Consider the following 20,000-nt stretch of genomic DNA (forward strand, 5'->3'; position numbering starts at 1 on the left):
AAGTTCCGACAACAAAGATATGAAGTGGGGGTTCAATTTTTTTTTTTTTTTATATGATGGGGAAAATATAAAATTTATAAACTAATAAATGCAGAAATAAAAACTAAACTTTCAACTTACGGGAGGTCCAGCTGGTCCAGCGGCTCCAGTAATACCCTAGAAAAGAAATAATTGAGAAATTCAGTGATGGTAGAAAACATGATCCAATATTTAATTGAACGCTAGTACTCAACACCCTAATTCTATTATTATTATTGTTCAGTAGTTTTATTTTTATAACGTGCTTTCACTTCACTACCGAGCGCAGCTCTGTGTGCCTTGGGTATGTGCTGTGGTTTGCTGTGATGCTCTTATGGTTACTGTATTGAAAGTGTTTTGCGTAGGATGTATGCAGTGCCCAGTAGTGCAATTTTCTGTATGTTATATATATTTGTAAGTCCTGGTGTTTTTGTTATGTATTTGTCTGAATATTTTTTTATTATACCTAGGGCACCTAGTATGATAGGAATTGTTTCTGTTTTTAGATTCTACATTCGAGTTACCTCTATTTCCAGGTCTTTGTATTTTGAAAGTTTTTCCATTTCTTTTAGGAAAACGTTGTCATCTGCTGGTATTGATACATCAATTAGAAAGCATTTTTGTTCTTCATGATCTTTGACAACTATATCTGGTCTATTTGCCTTAATTTCTCTATCTGTGTGTATTGGCATTGATTTTTGACAACTATATCTGGTCTATTTGCCTTAATTTCTCTAACTGTGTGTATTTATTATCATCATCATCATTATTATTATTATGAACAGGCCTAATCTGTGCATGTGCCTGTAGATTGGTGAGGGCTTGCTCTCTTGGTAATCAAAGTGACCCTAGGTCTGTGGGAGGTTCCTTGATGGGCACTGGTCGGAGTTTGTCTTGTATCAGTAGAACCGCATCATAGATATTTGTTCATATTCATCTAATTTCTCCTTTCTCTCTCTTTCTTTTCCTTATCTTTGATGTAAATCCACACATTCAAATTGTAACCTGTCCTTGTAAGGTGCCCTTCGTCTGATGCCGCAGCGGTAAATACAAGAAATCCACATTATTATTTTTATCATCATCATCATCATCATCAAGACGATATGATATGATTTGGAGAATTAGCTACAAATTCTTCTTCGTCGATCTATCACATAAAGATCTGTCGTTCATTCGTAGGGCCGAAAGTTTCATCAATGTCCAGAATACGTTTCTAGCTTTTATTTTATGTAAAATATATACAGGGTGTGTGTATTTAAGTAATGCATATATGTAGGTCTACATGATTAACAATGTTGGCACTCCGTCGCTTACGACATCGAGGGTTCCAGTTGATCCAATCAACGGAACAGCCTGCTCGTGAAATTAACATGCAAGTGGCTGAGCACTTCACAGACACGTGTACCCTTAACGTAGTTCTCAGGGATATTCAACGTGACACAGTGTGACAAGGCTGACCCTTTGAATTACAGGCACAACAGAAACAGGAAGTAAGAGTGAGAGAAAGTTGTGGTGAAAGAGTACAGCAGGGTTTGCCACCATCCCCTGTCGGAGCCTCGTGGAGCTTTAGGTGTTTTCGCTCAATAAACACTCACAACGCCCGGTCTGGGAATCGAAACCGTGATCCTATGACTGCGAGTCCGCTGCCCTAATCACTGGGCCATTGCGCCTCCATGACTAACAATAAATCTATATATGTGAGCAAATTTCCACACGTATAAACTGTTATATTACTCACCATGCGTCCTTCTTCTCCAGGTGGTCCACGGGGTCCCTGCAATAAATAATATCGATGGCTTAAAATATTTGATCAAAGTCAAAATGCTATTAATATAACCTTTAAACATACATTGATGGACGTGCATACTTACACATGCATACACAATTATGATGCACACACATACAAATATCCCACAGACAATAAAGTAGTACACGGTATACATATCTTTATAAGCGTATATATTCACATAGTTATATGCATACATTGATATATATATCTATACGTTTATATATATATATATGTATGTATGTATTTGCATATATAGATATAAGCATACTTACATGGGTACACATGTTCGCATGCATATATATACACACACACACACACACACACACACACACATATATATATATATATATATATATATATATGTATATTTATACGCGCATTGTTATATGCAAAAGTAGAAATACACACAAACACACACACACTCATATATTTCTATCACAAACTCTTGAATATTTTTTTACAATGAAAGTAAATTGAGATTATTATGCTATCATGCACAATTTACTATCGTCACTATATATGCCACTGTGAATATCATATGAATTACATATACTGCCTTTTGAAAAGTTATAAACAATAATACTTACGGGGCGGCCGTTAACACCTGGTGGTCCAGAAATACCGTCTTTTCCGGGGCGTCCACGTGTTCCATCAGGTCCCTACAAATTATAAAACATTCTATTTATAAGGAGTAAATGTTTAAATTTTGCAAGATATTAGATTTACAAAGAATTCGAGACCGGATGAGTAGGTGATATTTTGCTGGGTAAAATATTTTATTCTGTTTACTAGTCTTGTCTGTTTTGTGTGTACACTAACGACATAAGTAACGTGAAACTCTCCAAGAATCGAACTTGAAGCCATAGATTCGACACATTGAAAGATTAGTAGGACTCTAGAATATTTGTCACTTAAGCATTAGAGTATCTTTTGGATAATTTTTTTCTCTTAGTCTCAAGACTAAGGAGAAAAGACTATTGTCAATTTTCATAGATACTAGCAAGCTACTGGCATTGTATTAAACCTCGAGTGATGAGACCTTGAAACCTGATTTGAACTCAAGACGAAAGTTTGACAAAATTAAACATTGTTTTTCTCCTTAACTCAGTACTTTACTACCACATCCATTTCTACCAGTGTAGAATATATATAAGTGTTGTTCAGTTTCAGGTCAGTACTGATTGACCTCTGCTAATATCAAAGGTTTCCAAGTTGTGAACACCTCATTTTTCTTCTTTTCAGCTACAGTATATTAGGATTACATTTTGAAGTGGGTTCCTTTTTAAGCCGTTAGATCCTATTTCTAGCAAATCAAGTGATTACATAAAAGATTCTTTCCTGGTTTGAATTTTCAAAACTAGGTAAAGGAAGTAGTTATGAGGCAATAACTAAACGCAATATATTTAACGTTTCTAATGGTAGTTAATAAACAGCAATACAATACATTATTATTACAAAAAAAGTTAACAAAACTATTTCTTAGCATCATTTACAACTTTGATCTTAACCAGCACTGCTCATGATCTTCAGAAATATACATGAAAAAAAAAAATTTAAGAATTACAGGAAATATTTTTTTAATTTACAACAAATACTTACCATGGGTCCAGGAGGTCCTGGTGGTCCTGGAGTACCGATCTCTCCATCATTTCCCTATAGGGGGAAAAACCAAAAAGAAACACTGTTACAATAAATACTTATATTTTCATGAGTAGTTTTACAAAGTCACACACACACACACACACACACACACATATGCATTTGTATAGACCAGTAGTTCTCAAACTTTTTCGGGCTGTCGCTCCCTTGACATTTGGGTCACATTCTTAGCGCCCCCATCTCCGTTCACCACCAGAAACGTAGACCACTAAGCAAATTCAAAACAACTGTATTTCACAAATAAAACTTAACCTAATTAACCCATTATTTTGTTTTTACATCCATCGCCCTTTTATTTTGGCTACCCCCATTTTTCTTCAAGTCCCCAGGGTAAGTACCACCCAGTTTGGGAACCACTGGTCTAGACCATTGTTTCTCAAACATTTTTTTTACCTATAGATCCCTTTGATTCCTAGTTTACTCGTGTGGACCCTCAATCCATTCAATGCTTAAAAAGTCCTATTATATTTTTCATAATTAAATTTTATTAGAAATTGTATAAAAAAGAGTTATTAAAATATTTTGTGTATTGTACAGGTATGGTCAATATATTGCAGATGAATCTTAACCGAAGGGCCATATGGACCCCCGGTTGAGAACCATCGGTATAGACCAGAGGTTCTCAAGCTTTTTGGGCCACCGCCCCCCTCATGGCCACATAATACCCGCAGCGTCCCACCCCTATTTTTATGTATGAATAAATATTTTATATTTTACTAATTTATATCTACTATGAATCATTTGATATTTAATATATTATATAATTTGTATACAATACTATATTGATATTATGATAAATTCATAGCGTCCCCCAGTTCATTGCCTTTCTCTCAACGCCTTTTTCTCTACTGCCCCCAACCCCACCACCCCCTTAGGCACCAGCGCCCACCTGGACCGTCTCAACGCCCGCCGGGGGATGGCGGTAGCGCCCACTTTGAGAACTTGTAGTATAGACTCTTAAGAAGTCATGCATACGGATATAAACACGTTCATTTTAACAGGAAAAGGAAAATAGTAAAGAAAAGGAAACGAAGGAATGTTTATTCTTTTAACAAAGCAGAAATCCATAAACGTGTTACGAGAGAGGCTGCACTGTCGTGCCGTTGAAAGTGGCTTTTACCACATAAATAAAATGAGACATTTACAACTGGCAATCGAATCTTCGGAGACTTTCCACGATCCTGCAGCGTATCACTTAATATACAAAGCCAACACCTGACTCGTAACTGATTTACCGGTTCAAGAGTTAAAAGAATATGGCAACTAATTACCCAATAACAGGTGTGTTACCGCTTCATATTTCTTGATATAGAAGTTAAGCTATTATTTGTGGATTAGTTTTCGAAACACTCACCTTAGCGCCAGGTAAACCTGAAAGACCAGTAAATCCACGGTGTCCTTTGGAACCCTAAAATAGAAAATTAATTAAATGGTGATTAATTCAATAAATTAAGAATGTATGAACTAAATTGTGTGTGAGTGTGTGTGTGTGTGTGTGTGTGTGTACATACAAAATTTGTATAAACACATATATACATATATCTTTTATCTTTTACTTATTTCAATCATTTGACTGCGGCCATGTTGTCGCACCGCTTCGATGGGTTTTAGTCGAATAAATCAACCTCAGGCCTTATTTTTTTTTAACCCTAGTACTTATTATATTGGTTTCTTTTGCCGAACCGCTAGGTCACAGTGACGTAAGCACAACAACGCCGGTTGTCAAGCAGTCGTGGAGTACAAACACAGACAGAGACACACACATATAAATATATACATATATATGTGTGTGTGTGTGTCTGTGTGGCTGTGCGTGTGCTTATGCATGTATGTACACACACACACACACGCACACACACACACACACACACACACACACACACACACACACACACACACACACATACCACGTACTACTTTCAGTTTCCGTCTAAGAAATCAACTCACAAGGCTTTGGTCGGCTCGAGGCTACAGTAGAAGACATTTGCACACAGCCACGGCATATAATATTGTAATAAACAAGCTTTTGAGGACGTATAATTCTCCATTCTTATTTTTAATGTCTTGTATATATCAAGACCAGACTATCAATTGCTGTTATACATCGCTGGCCACAATGCAATTTACATCGTTTTAGCCTTTGAATGACGCATATGGATATTCGAAATAAAGTGTTTTGTTCAAGAACACAACACGCCGCCTGGTCTGGGAATCGAACTTATATGATCCACCGATCGTGAGTGCAACAGCCGAACCACTTGGCCACGCGCCTTCACATTTTACGTGTGTGTGTGTGTGTGTGTGTGTGTGTGTGTGTGTGTGTGTGTGTGTGTGTGTGTGTGTGTGTGTGTGTGTGTGTGTGTGTGTGTGTGTGTGTGTGTGTAAAAAGAAAAGAATGCCTTTCTGATAGTGCTGATCAATTTAATTTTCTAATAATATAATTTTACAGTTTGGTTTTTAGATCTAGTAAGTTCTTTGTTAACTTTAGTGAAAAGATTTTTTAAAGATTCGTTGTTAAAATATCTCCTCACCTATCAAAAAACTTACTAGATCTAAAGACAAAACTGTAAATTTATATTATTAGAAAATTAAATTGATTAGACCTACCAGTGAAGTCATTCTTTTCCTTTTTCAAATATACCTAACAGTACCAAGGATTTCACACATTTTCCAATGTGTGTGTGTGTGTGTGTGTGTGTGTAAGCAGAGTCATAAAACCTACTTTGTGTGAATGAAAACAAGTTGTTGTAAGATGAATAATTAAATGTTATTGTAAATAGAAACACTTACTTTCAAACCAGATGGTCCACGAGGTCCATCGACTCCGACAATTCCGGCAGGTCCCTACAATGAAAAGAGTACATATGTAGATATACGCATAGATACATACACGAACGAGTGTATTAATGGATGTTGCATATATGTGTGCGCGTGCGTACTGAGATTTAAGCTTTGCACTTAATTTTTTATTTGTATTTATTTATTTATTTATTTTTTAATTTCCTTGCAGGTCGGTTAAAAAAGTTCATAAGTCGGTTGTTCGTTGTCCGAAACACTGCAAACTTTATGCGTTTCCGGGGCGACATGGACGCTTCTGCGCATTTTCTACTCTGCTTCTCTTGAAATACACTTCCTTCTTGGAGGTTCTTCCTTTATCTAAATTTTGTTTTTGCCATCTTTCCTCCTCATCACAAAACGATAAGGAGTTGCTAATGGTTGTGGTCGGTACGGGAGACTGCTGGTCGCCATCTTATAGAAATAAAAATGAAACGATTTCTTTCGCTATTCTCAGAGATACAGACGGTCGTACAAGCAGACGATAACTCGATCTACTTTTTTTTCTTCTTTTAGCTATGTTAATGTCCACTTCTCTCTCTATCTCTCTCTCTCTCTCTCTCTCTCTCTCTCTCTCTCTCTCTCTCTCTCTCTCTTACTCTCTCTCCATTTATTCATTTGTCTATCTATCTATCTATTGATTTATCTATCTTTCTATATCTTTTCTCCTTCTGAGAGTAGAAAATCCTCAAGTAGCTTTTACATAATCATCATCATTTGCGTCGTTGTCGTCATTATTGATAACGAAATATCACGTTTATTTTTATTGTACAGTGAAATAAATTCCGTGTTATATGTATATCCAAAACTACTTACGGGAGCTCCTCTAGCTCCGGCAAGTCCAGCTGGTCCAGTGGGTCCAATGTCTCCCTATAATAGAAACGATATCATAAGTACATTTTATTAAAAATAATTTACTACATTGGTATAAGAAAGAAAGAAATAGAAATATATATGCAGGTCTTGTAGAAATTGGGGTTAAGTTGACTGAAGTTACCCCAGTAAACCAATACTGATGTTTGAAATCTGAAGAAAGAGGGATGTATGTACTCAAAGCATTTGTCCTGGTGCTTTAAAGTTTCTTCCAATCCACTATTGTTCAAAGTATACTAAGAATATCCCTCTGTTATTTTGTTTTTGATAATACTAGAATATTTCTCAGAACGGTGAGTCCTTATTTGATCTTGTGGTACCTCTTCATAGCACAGTGACCAGCGCTGGATTAACCATTAAGCGAAATAAGCACGTGCTTAGGACATCAAGCGAAGGGGGCATCAAAGAAATGGTAAATTGTTTACAGCACATAAGAAATCACTTAATATTTTTTTGACTATGAAATAAACTTATCGAAGTCATTAAGAAAACATCTTAAATTAAGAAGCAAAACAATATCAAAATAAATTTTACATACCTTCTCTCCTCTAATTCCACTTGGTCCAGCGGATCCTGGTGCCCCTTGGGGTCCCTACAATAAAAAAATGAACCATATTATTGCTTTGATAAACACAATGCAATTTATTTTTATTCTCGTTTTTCTCCTTTTTTATTTAACCCATTATCTAAAAATCTCTCTTTTTATTCATTTATTTATTCATTTCTTTCTTTCTTTCTTTTCCATTAACCCAAACTAGAAATTGTTTATTTCATTTTACATCAGCTATTCGAGAAGATATATATATTTATTTATATTTCTTCGAATCGCCTGTAAATATTTTTTATCCTTCTTTTCATTACAAATACAACTTTTGTTTATCGTTTTTGAAATTTGAATAAATTTTACCTTTTCTCCAGACATATGATGATGGAGTGTCAATTAGAGGGAGAAAAAACACAGAACGAATTTATCTGATAATTCTAATATCTAAGGCACGTCAGTTCGCCAGACCATATGCCTCACAAATTTACAGCAACATGCTAATGAACAAATTGTCAACAATTAAGTTAACTGCTGTGCCATTCTCCGGGGCAACGTTGTTTTCATTTTGTCTGCCGGAACCATGAGCAATGTTTCTATATTGTAAGAGGCGGGATTTTTCACAATTAATTCAAATAAGGGCAGCGTATTTCATTTTTAAAAAAATAGAAATTTCTAATGCTACACACAAGTGTAGTAGTTACTGAGGATGAAAGGTGATGTTGTGGACGATGAAAACGTTAGCTGTGGCGTGCCTCTATCATGATAGAATTCCTTTAAATCATTAAGAAGGGCCTAAATAGTGAATGAATTAAATCTTGGTATAACTACCTAGCCGTTCCTCTGTTCAGCAAGATGGACTGAACCATTTGAGAGTTTAGCTTCAGAAATTGTAATAGAAAACAAACAGCACATATATGCAGACATATTACTTACAGGCAGTCCTACAGTGCCGGGTCTGCCAACTGCTCCAGACTCACCAGAAGGTCCTTGTTCTCCAGGTCGACCGCTAATACCGATCTCACCATCAGGTCCAGGATTACCCTATGAATATAAAAAGATGTGATTAACAATATTAGTCACTTTACAAGGTTCGAATTAGATTACGTTAATTATACATGTATGTATGTATGTATGTATGTATGTATGTATGTCATTGTTCAGTTTATTTCAAGATTTCCGGCCAATAGAGAAAGAACCGGTTTCTAACCTAGATCCAAGGTTCATTGTAATTTCAACATCAACAACAGGGTACTTTTGCTTGTTTGTATGTATGTATGTATGTATGTATGTACAGATTTATATGTTTTATGTATGTGCTCTCGTGCATATAATTACATATCTAGACATGCTCATATATATTTAAATTATAAACTTCTGGAAAGTTTTACAGATTTTTACAGTTCCAGTGATGGATTGGATCTGTAGTCTTCGAATTAGCTTTCTCGTTTCTGGTTTTGAGAAACCTAATTTCTGAAGATTGGTATTTAGTCAGTGTGTTACATATCCCAGAGCCCCAATAATTACAGGTATAAACCTGAACTTGTAATCTGGATAGAGTAACTGCAGTATGTATGTATGATGCATTTAACGTATGTATGTACGTATGTATGTAATATGTGTTCGTGCGTAGCGAATGACGTAATGTGCTGGTACTTGTATTGAGTGTAGTAAAATTCTTAAAACTATTTTTATAAATTCTATCAGGTACGAAGTTAACCAACCAATTAGCTTTATATTTTTCTCTTCTTTTTCTTTTTTTTTGTTACTTGTTTCTGTGATGAGAATTGCGTTATCAAAATATTTATCCAACTTTGAACTTACTACTTGTCCGGCTTCTCCAGGGATACCAGGTGTTCCTGGTGGTCCAGACAAACCTTGTGGGCCTTGGTTTCCATCACGTCCAGCTTGTCCAGGATCTCCGGGATCTCCCTTAGAAGACAAATAAAGTATCACTGTGAGTAATTCTTTGTGGTTAGTGGAAACATCGTACTACAGTTATCAATGCATGTCTTTCATCATCATCATCATCAAGCGAACACAAACATCCACATTCACTCATCCGCGTGAAATAAGTAGATTGGTTGCATCACACTTTACATACATACATCCGAGAGTATTTGGATATGCATGTATATATATATATATATGTATATGCATAAATACACACACACACACACACACACACACACACACATACGCGCGCGCGCGCATATATACATGGTGGTACAAAGGTAGGTATAAAGTTATTAAAAAAAGAAAACACCTACAATTCTCTTATTTTTATCATAAACATTAAAATTTACGATTAAATTATTCTTATAGTTATGATAAATGTATTACTATGATTAATGACGCTGAAAATGTCAAAAGTGGATTAATATTATTATAACATTCCTGTGGTAGTCACTGCACATCTCCTTTTGTACACACTGTACATACATATATATATATATATATATATATATATATATATATATATATATATATATATATATATATATTGTTGTGTATGGGGAAAGTCATTCTCTTTTGATGCCTTATAATTTAACACACACACCGGAAAAATTTCCGCTTCTTTTTTTTTTTTTTTCATTTATTTTATTTTTCTAAAATTTTCGTTTCGTTGCGTCTTGCAACCTTTTCAATAGATTTAAGGCACCAAAAGAGAATGACCGTCTCCAGACATAACAGAATAATATGCTTCAACACACGCACTCACATAAAGAATCTCGCAAACCGAATCTAAAAACGAAATATATATATATATATATATATATATATATATATATATATATATATATTTATATGTATATATATATATATATATATATATATATTTATTTATTTATGTGTTTCAGCCAAGTGGCTGCGGTCATGCTGGTGCACCACCGTGATTTTCACGTTCCTTGCATGGCTCTTCTCCCCCACCTGACATGGTCCAATCAAGAGTTTTGATGGCACATCTGGTGTATAAGAGAATTTTTATATATATATATATATATATATATATATATATATATATATATATGTATATATATGTATATGTATATATATATATATATATATATATATATATATATATGTATATATATATATATATATATATATATATATATGTATATATATATATATATATATATATATATATATATATATATATATATATATATATGTATATATATATATATATATATATATATATATATATATATATATATATATGTATATATATATATATATGTATATATGTATATATATATATATATATATATATATATATATATATATATATATATATATATATATATATATATATATATATATATATATATATATATACATATAAATATATATATATATATATATATATATATATATATATATATACATACATATAAATATATATATATATACATATAAATATATATATATATACATATAAATATATATATATATATATACATATAAATATATAAAATATATATATATATATATATATATATATATATATATATATACATTCATACATATATATTCCAATACATAACAGAAAGAAGAAAGAAAGAAAGAAAGAAACAAACAAACAAACAAACAAGGAAGGAACGAAAGAAAGACGGATGTCATAGTACTCGTTATAATCGTTTCAATTAATGGTTTGCATTACTTGCATTCTTCGAATACATATGAATATATATTTTTTCTGGTTACGATAAAGAAGTTAGGAACACATACGTGAGGTCCAAGTGGTCCCTTAGGTCCACGTTCTCCCTGTACTCCGGGAATACCTGGAAGACCACGTTCACCTTGACGTCCTGCTGGTCCGAGTGGGCCTACGTTTCCCTAAGAAAATGAAAATCACAAGTCGTGAGACGGGATAATAGGAATATAGAAAAATACGTAGTCTTCTTAACATGGACTCTAGGCTAAGAATTGGGAGTGGAGTTAGTCTATTAAGTTTTAAATGGCACTTTATTCTATTGGCACCGGAAGGAAGAAGGGCAAAGTTAACCCATGTAGGATTTGAACTCGGATCGGAACTTAAAGAGCTAGAGTAAATACAGCCAAGCCTTTTTTTTTCCCCGACGCTTAATAGATACCGCTGGCCTATCACCTTAAATATGGAGTCAATTTTTAGCATAAGGCAAGCAATTTAGAGGGAGGTGTAGGTTTGCATCAACCCCTGTGCTACTAAGAATTTTGAGCGGAGTGCTAATGATTCTGCGAACTCACCGCCTTAGATAATAACAACAATAACAACAATAATAATAATCCTTTCTACTATAGGCAGAAGGCTTGAAGTGTTTGGGGGAGGGGGGGCTAGTCGATTACATCGACCCTAGTACTCAATTGGTACTTATTTTATCGACCCCGAAAGGATAAAAGGAAAAAGTCAACCTCGGCGAAATTTGAACTCAGAACGTGAAGACAGGCGAAATACCGCTAAGCATTTCGTCCGGCGTGCTAACGATTCAGCCAACCTGCCGCCTTAATAATAATAATAATAATAATAATAATAATAATAATAATAATAATAATAATAATAATAATAATAATAATAATAATAATAATAATAATAATAATAATAATAATAATAATAATAATAATGTTTCAAATTTTAGGCACATTGCCTGAAATTTCGTAGGGGAAGATGTTAGTTGATTACATTGACCCCACTACTTGGCTGGTACTTTAGTTTATCGACCCTGGATGGCTGGAAGGCAAAGCTGATGTCGAAATTTGATCTCAGAACATAAAGACCCGAATAAAATACGAACGCCCTTTTCTGACAATCCAAATAATAATAATAATGATAATAATTTCTTCCTTGTGAAGAGGGCCACAAATTCGGTGTGAGGGTTTAGTCGACTAATTCAGCCCTCAAAATTTGGCTTCTACTTAATGAGAATGAAAGGCAAAGGGAACGTTAACGGGGCGGAATTTGGGGCTCAAACTCAGACCGTTAAGAGCCAAGACGAATACGATATGGCATTATATTCGACGCCCTAGCAGTTCCACTGTCCCACAGGGGACATTTTTTGGTAAGTCTGAATAACTTTACGCATGTTTTTCAAGATAAACCTAATTCCTGATGTATTTTTCAAGCAATATATAAAGCAAATCCCAACACAACAGTAGCACATAAGAAATACTTACAGTGGGTCCTTTCTCTCCTTGAATTCCCTTTTGTCCGGGAATACCGGGGAAACCTTGAGGTCCGACATCACCGTTGCGTCCAGCATATCCCTGTTCTCCTCGTGAACCCTGGATTACAAAGAACGGAAACCTTAGTAAATCATAGATTGCAATTTACAAGTGTGTAGCTAATTACCTTGCATTTTATGTAAATCGTTTTATAAAAATAGAATCTTTATAACTAACTTCGACTGTAAACGTAAGTGAAGTAGAAATAAGAATAAATATGTATGTATGTGTGTGTGTGTGTGTGTGTGTGTGTATGTGTGTGTATGTGTGTGTGTGTGATTGACTGTGAGCATGTATGTATAAATTTGTCACGTTGATACATAAAGAATTACGACCTTCAAACGCGTTGCTATCGATCTGACAAACATATTTACCTTAATTCCGATTTCTCCAGGAACACCAGTTTCTCCAGGGCTTCCAGCAGGACCAGGGGGACCTTGAAGTCCGGGAAGACCACTAGCTCCAGGCTCTCCGGGGATTCCAGCAAGACCGGCTTCACCACGTTGTCCACGCTTTCCACGAATTCCATCAGGGCCCTAGTAAATTTTAGTTATAAAAAATTTTATTAGTTATTATGGTAGATATAGATATGCATGAATAATTAATTAGATATGGATGTGTATGTGCACATGTGGTGTCATATGTTTTGCATATTTGAAACAACATTAGTATGTCTGTGTGTGGTTTGTTTTTGCAACCGTATATGTTCGAATTTAATACGGCTTCTGAATATAGGGTAACCCCAGTTTTCTAATGAGATAGATAGATAGATAGATAGAGAGAGAGAGAGAGAGATAGAAAGAGGGGGGTGAAGGAGAAAGAAATCAAAGAAACACGCACAAAAACCCCAAAGGAAATGAAATATTTTGTTGCGACGACATTACAAAATAACCGCCATTTTTAAAGGATAAATTTTCGCTTATTGAAGGAGAAAATACTTCTCTCATGTTCGAACAAAATAATCTGGCCTTCGTAATCTGTCATTGTTCTTTTTTCGTCCCAAATCAGCTCATCTTGAGCAGATCTTTGATCAAAAATATTCTACCCGAGACCATCCATTTTAATTTTTCAACATAGTATATGTAATATATTATTCAATGAGACCTTCGTTTATTTCAGCGGGTATGGTGTGATTTAGTGTAGACTTAGGTTCTCAATCTAACAGATCGAGCTTTCACTTAGAGATTCTCTCATTGGTCTATGTATGTATACAATATTTGTATGTATCGTTTATCTGTGTACTGATGTCTGTATGCGTTCATATCTCTCGGTTTATGCATAGAAGATTAGATATAACTATGTCTATATTCAGTCACGATCGCTTAATAATTACCACAGTAACAACGAATGCATTAAATGGTTTTACTTACGGGAAGTCCGGTACGACCTGGGTTACCTTGAGGTCCAACACCACCGACTTCTCCCTGTCAAATAATAGAACATATAATATTAATTATTATAACAGCAAAAACATCGAGCAAAGCACAAGTCTACGAAATTAAGGGAAGTGTGATATCAGTTAAATCAGAGGGATTTTAGCTCAGAAGATAAAGGAGCCGAGACAAATATCACAGAACATTTTTTCCGACACTCCAACGATTCCGTCAGTCCTCCACCCTTTTTCCTTTCGTTTTTTTTGTTTTTTGTTTTTTTTTTAGATATGTTATATTTAACCTCAGTGTGTTCAATATGTGTGAGTATTTTTAATATGCTCAGGTGTGATTTGGCAGCCATTTCTAACAGTTCAAACGACCATATAGGAGCTTCGTTGTTGATTTGCTAGTATAGGTTTAATACATAAATATGGGCATTCTCGAATGGAATTATATTGCCGCTTAACCAATCAAATACGACGAGATATAACTAAATACTTAACTGAAAGACTTGGTCGAAAACGAAAAGAAAATTCTATATTTTAAACATAAGTTTTGTGCCTTCGTTATAAATCTGTATGAACTCAATGTGGTATTGATTTGACAATGACTCAAACATATTTATGAAATGTGTTTCGAGCAGATTAGCATGGCATATCATATATAAATCGAAACCTACGAAGTTACGTACGGTTAGCTAACCAAGTGACCGGAATTTATTCAATGCTCCTACTGCTTACACTGTATAAAGTGTTTAAAGATCCCCTTCGGTCATAAATGACCATAGAGTTGCACCTAGGAAGTTACCCTCCGAGCACAAGTCCGGGCAAGGTTACTATAGAAGACCAGCAGTTGCCCATGCTTACCAGACACCCCTCTCAACGCCACCGATGTTACCCAAGGGGAAGACAAAGCCGATACAGTTTGGCACCAGTGACATCGCAACTCGTTTCTACAGCTGAGTGAACTGGAGCAGTGTGAAATAAAGTGTCTTGCTCAAGAACACACTGCCCGACGGTTATAGAGTAAGAAATAGCTAAACTAAGCAGAAGAACTAAGTGTCTTGCTCAACGTTGTACGTGAGATGTGATACAAACTGCTAATCTTTCAGTTAAGAAGATCGTCACCTTACTGTCACAGACACTGCAATACCGTACAAGAATCAAAATGTATATATAGCATGTAATTGATATGTAAAATACTCACCTTTATTCCACGATCACCTGCGGGTCCTTTGGGTCCAGCTGGTCCAATAGGTCCCTAAATACAATTAAAAAACGAAAGGTTAGACCGGTATTCCAAGCCAAATCTCTATAAAATGATGCAATACATGAGAAAATGTATGTATCTTTTTATTTCTGTTGCAGGATTTCAAGTAGAGAATCTTAATTTAATGCTGAAGAGCTTTTGTATAAAAGAAAAATTGATTGGAATAAAAGTTTCGTTTATAAACTTACGGGAAGTCCAGGAAGACCTTGTTCACCTTGAAGTCCAGGGCCTCCTCTATCACCAGGGGCACCGGGCTGTCCAGGGTCACCAGCAGATCCAGGTTCTCCGCGAGCACCTTTCTCTGGTTTAGGGCCAGGAGGTCCGGGAAGACCTGGTTCACCTTGATGACCAGTACGTCCAGGTCGTCCTACTTCACCATCAAATCCTGGAGCGCCAGCATCACCCTAAAATAAAATTAAAACGTTAATTGCTTTAATGAGTAAAAGAAGCATGTCAGCTACAGACATAGGTTTGGAGGGATAGTGAACGAGTTAAAGACATACAAAGTGATTGTAACCTGTTCATAGTTAAAACAAATATATTACCAACTTAAGTTTATAACAAGTTCAACATTAACTGAAACATTTCTAAAACTTTTTGTCACACATCTAATCACAAATTGTTACTATATTTGATGCAGTTAACCTAGAAGATTAAATACCAATAAACAAGTGATAACCCAAGAATTGCCAACAGGGTGTTTAAGATAACGTGAAACTGTGAATTTCAGAAACAATAGCTTACGAATACAACTTTTATAGGGGTAACATAGATTTTATGTAAATGCAACGACACTTACAAAGTGTCGATGATTCGTAACTGGCTAGTTTATAACGCGTATGAATACATTGAAGTTACCCAGAGACTTGCAAACGGCTCGCTGGTGCAAGTGCTATCAACCAAAAGCTTCGCATACCAGACGCCGCTAGGTTTCAAAGGTCATTAGGAGAGAAGGCACACCGGCTCCACTCACTGATGTGAAGCTCTACCTACAGGGTCAACTAACTAGTTTTCAATCTTAAGTCCTTCGTCTCAGGATCATCAGCACCATTCAAATTGTGGAGTCATGCAGATCTGTCTTGCCATGTAGGTAAGCAGACACCTACATGACACCTATACATCACTTCTCTAACCAGGTTTCATGATATCCTTTCGAAACTAGGTAATTTACACGTATGTAGGTTAGCGAACAAGCCACTTTCCAAACAATTAGACCATTGTATGTTATATATGCTACATAGTCATACGGAAACAATAAAACTTTAATGATAAATACTCACAGCTTCTCCTTTAGGTCCTGGGCTGCCAACTGCACCTCTGGGACCGGGCATACCCTGAAATAAAAAAAAAGCAATACGAAATTACAGTGTTGTTAATTTTTTAATTATTTAAATTTACTCCTAACACGCTAAATTTCTGCCCTTTTTCTCACCACATTCTTTCTGTCATCATAGCACCATAATCCCCATTTATATCAATGAAAACTCTACCCAAGCAAATGCTTGTTATCTTATAGTTTCGCTCTTAGTAGATCTAACGAAAGTTAAGCTAAAACTGAAAATGTATCTTGGATACCAGATTTGCAAACTTTTTATAAACGGTTCATGAATGTTTTATTTCTGCTGTATATTTCTGACTACAATGGCGTCCAGAGGACAGCTGATTTCCACATCAGAAAATATCTTATTCTTGTGGTCTCACACAACAATATCTGACCACTAATATTTTAACTTGATAGTTGTTTTAGTTTTTAAGTTTCACCAACATTCTTTGACCTGTCGCTTTCAATATAATCAGCTTTGTCCGTTGGCAATTTCCGTTTTTTCTTATTCTGTTCAAACTGTTTCGGCTTGCGCATCATGCCTCATAGGAACATAATATCCAGAAGAATTCTTTCGTAGTTGGCAAAACCTACATTTGTTGTCCGTCAATGTCTCCAATATTAGTTTTTGCACAGCCTACATTTGCTGTCCGTTACATGTATGTATGTATGTATGTATGTATGTGTGTGTGCGTGCGTGCGTGCGTGTGTGTGTGTGTGTGTGTGTGTGTGTGTGTGTGTGTGTGTGTGTGTGTGTGTGTGTGTGTGTGTGTGTGTGCATGTGTAGCAGGAAAAACATATGGTTACTTTCTTTGCTTTTATTTTGACCAAGAAATAGACACTATCATATTTCCCCCTTCCCTAAGTTTTACAAGATATATTTTTCTGGTATTATTTATATATATTCGCCAAGTTACTTGATCCGTTTTTCAAGGTAACAAATATATACTGAGTAACCCATCCACACAACGTCTACCTTTAAATTCATATTTCTTGGTTGTATAATGATAAAACAAATATATACATTCAAAATATATTATTTTTTTTTTGTTCATTCAGCATCTCTAATATGCTATCTCTCTCTCTCTCTCTCTCTCTCTCTCTCTCTCTCTCTCTCTCTCTCTCTCTCTCTCTCTCTCTCTCTCTCTCTCTTCTCTCTCTCTAACATACTCTATCTGATTTCTTTGAGTATTTTTCTATATTTCGTGCACCCCTCCCCATTACACTCACAAATAAACTTACACACACACACAACGCAGATACACTCAAACACGCATACACACATACATACATATACACGCACACACAGGCACATACATGAATGCATAGATGCACACACACACACACACACACACACACAAGGAGTCTCTGATAAGTTAAAAGTTTTATTGCATTTCTAAAAAATCTTTAAGAAAATAAGAACGTACGATCATTCCTTGTCCACCAGATTCTCCAGGTGTTCCTTTAGGTCCGGGTGCGCCCTAAAAATCAAATCAAATCAATAGCATTAAATATATTAATATATTAATATGTATATATATCAGAATAAACACAAACAGGTTGGTATGAAGAATGCATTTAATACACATGGTTTTAGTAGTTAAACAAGATAACGGTTGTACTTTACTATCTTCTTCAGCCGACAATTATATAAAAAGGTGGGGCATAGAGAACGGACGTTTTTGAAATGGCTATTACTCAGCCCCAGGGGGAGGAACATATGTCCGACAGATACCATTCGGTCCGTAGTGTTTTCTTTACGTTTCAGGTGACGCCATAGAGCTGTGGACGATAGAGCATCGCATGCTTGCCCACGACAGTTACGCGAAGAATAACGAGTCTGTACAACAGTTTAGCGTGAGTTTCGATGCCACTTAAACGTCCATCGAAATCAGACTGTTCCCATCCATGATACAATCTTACGTTGGGTGAATGCACTTCGTACACGAGGTACACTAATGAATAGGAGACAGGTGGGGGCGCCACGAACGGTACGGACCCCGGAAAATATGGAACGCGTCAGACAGGGTTTCAGAAATGCGTCAATGAAAACGGACACCACATAAGGGATGATGTTTTCCACATTTAATTTTGACAAATGCTAATTCAATACGAACACATTGATGTCAAAAAAATTTGTTTACACCTAAAATTAATGATTTAGGGAATTTTTCAAAATGGAGACGAGCGCCATTCCTCCATGTGATTGGCTTGAAAATTTTAGGATATTAAGACATTTTCCTATTTTTCTTAAGATGAAAGCAATGGTAGCCTTAATTCACAAATAAAGAACTCTATCCACCAATGCCGTATTGAGCATTTATTTTCATCTTCATTTACATCTGTGTGTATATATATATATATATATATATATATATATATATATATATATATATATATTATGTGTGTGTGTGCGTGTATGTATGTATGTATTCTCTTTTACTCTTTTACTCGTTTCAGTCATTTGACTGCGGCCATGCTGGAGCACCGCCTTTAGTCGAGCAAATCGACCCCGGGACTTATTCTTTGTAAGCCTAGTACTTATTCTATCGGTCTCTTTTGCCGAACCGCTAGGTGACGGGGACATAAACACACCACCATCGGTTGTCAAGCAATGCTAGGGGGACAAACACAGACACACAGATCATATCAAGTGGCCAGCATGGGAATAAAAACCTTATAGGTAATAATTATTATTAAAATTATAATTAAGGGTATCTAAAAGATGTCACCATGCTAAAGATAGCAGTCAAAACTTGATCTGGGATTATCCAATAATGTTTTTCTAGTTTATTTGTCTTTTTGTCGTTTTTCCTGGAGCTGTATGAATACATGATGTGGTTTTAGAGTCAAGTTTTGACTGCTATTTCTAGCCTGGTGGTATCTTTTAGACACCCTTATTTATAATTTTATTTACATAGATATACTGAAATTTTAATCCTATTTTCTGATATCAGATAAATAAGGCATAAATATCAGATGAGTAATAAGTGTCTAGTATCAAATGAATAAGGATGACTAGTTGGATTAGGGGCCACTTATAACTGGATTTTAAGCGACCTGTTAATCAAACGTGGGGCAGATACTCTGGTCATATTCGGCCATAGTAATTTTCAT

General features: G+C 35.4%; 1 protein-coding gene across 2 annotated transcripts in view; it reads right to left on the reverse strand.

Moving 5' to 3' along the window:
• The window catches only part of LOC106868320 (uncharacterized), a 72,131-nt gene that overhangs the window by 8,236 nt on the left and 43,895 nt on the right, over positions 1-20,000 (reverse strand). For both annotated transcript variants that reach the window (XM_089353153.1, XM_089353154.1), the window contains 18 exons: positions 18,311-18,364; positions 16,843-16,896; positions 15,751-15,966; positions 15,500-15,553; positions 14,291-14,344; positions 13,295-13,456; positions 12,873-12,980; positions 11,451-11,558; positions 9,540-9,647; positions 8,652-8,759; positions 7,713-7,766; positions 7,118-7,171; positions 6,257-6,310; positions 4,821-4,874; positions 3,407-3,460; positions 2,395-2,466; positions 1,757-1,792; positions 121-156 (listed from right to left, as the gene is read on the reverse strand). In XM_089353153.1, the coding sequence (XP_089209279.1) occupies positions 121-156; positions 1,757-1,792; positions 2,395-2,466; positions 3,407-3,460; positions 4,821-4,874; positions 6,257-6,310; positions 7,118-7,171; positions 7,713-7,766; positions 8,652-8,759; positions 9,540-9,647; positions 11,451-11,558; positions 12,873-12,980; positions 13,295-13,456; positions 14,291-14,344; positions 15,500-15,553; positions 15,751-15,966; positions 16,843-16,896; positions 18,311-18,364 (1,440 nt within the window). The remainder of the gene's footprint in view (positions 1-120; positions 157-1,756; positions 1,793-2,394; positions 2,467-3,406; positions 3,461-4,820; positions 4,875-6,256; positions 6,311-7,117; positions 7,172-7,712; positions 7,767-8,651; positions 8,760-9,539; positions 9,648-11,450; positions 11,559-12,872; positions 12,981-13,294; positions 13,457-14,290; positions 14,345-15,499; positions 15,554-15,750; positions 15,967-16,842; positions 16,897-18,310; positions 18,365-20,000) is intronic.

Source organism: Octopus bimaculoides, chromosome 6, assembly GCF_046866305.1.
Source record: "Octopus bimaculoides isolate indiv1 chromosome 6, ASM4686630v1, whole genome shotgun sequence".
Classification (NCBI taxonomy): domain Eukaryota; kingdom Metazoa; phylum Mollusca; class Cephalopoda; order Octopoda; family Octopodidae; genus Octopus; species Octopus bimaculoides.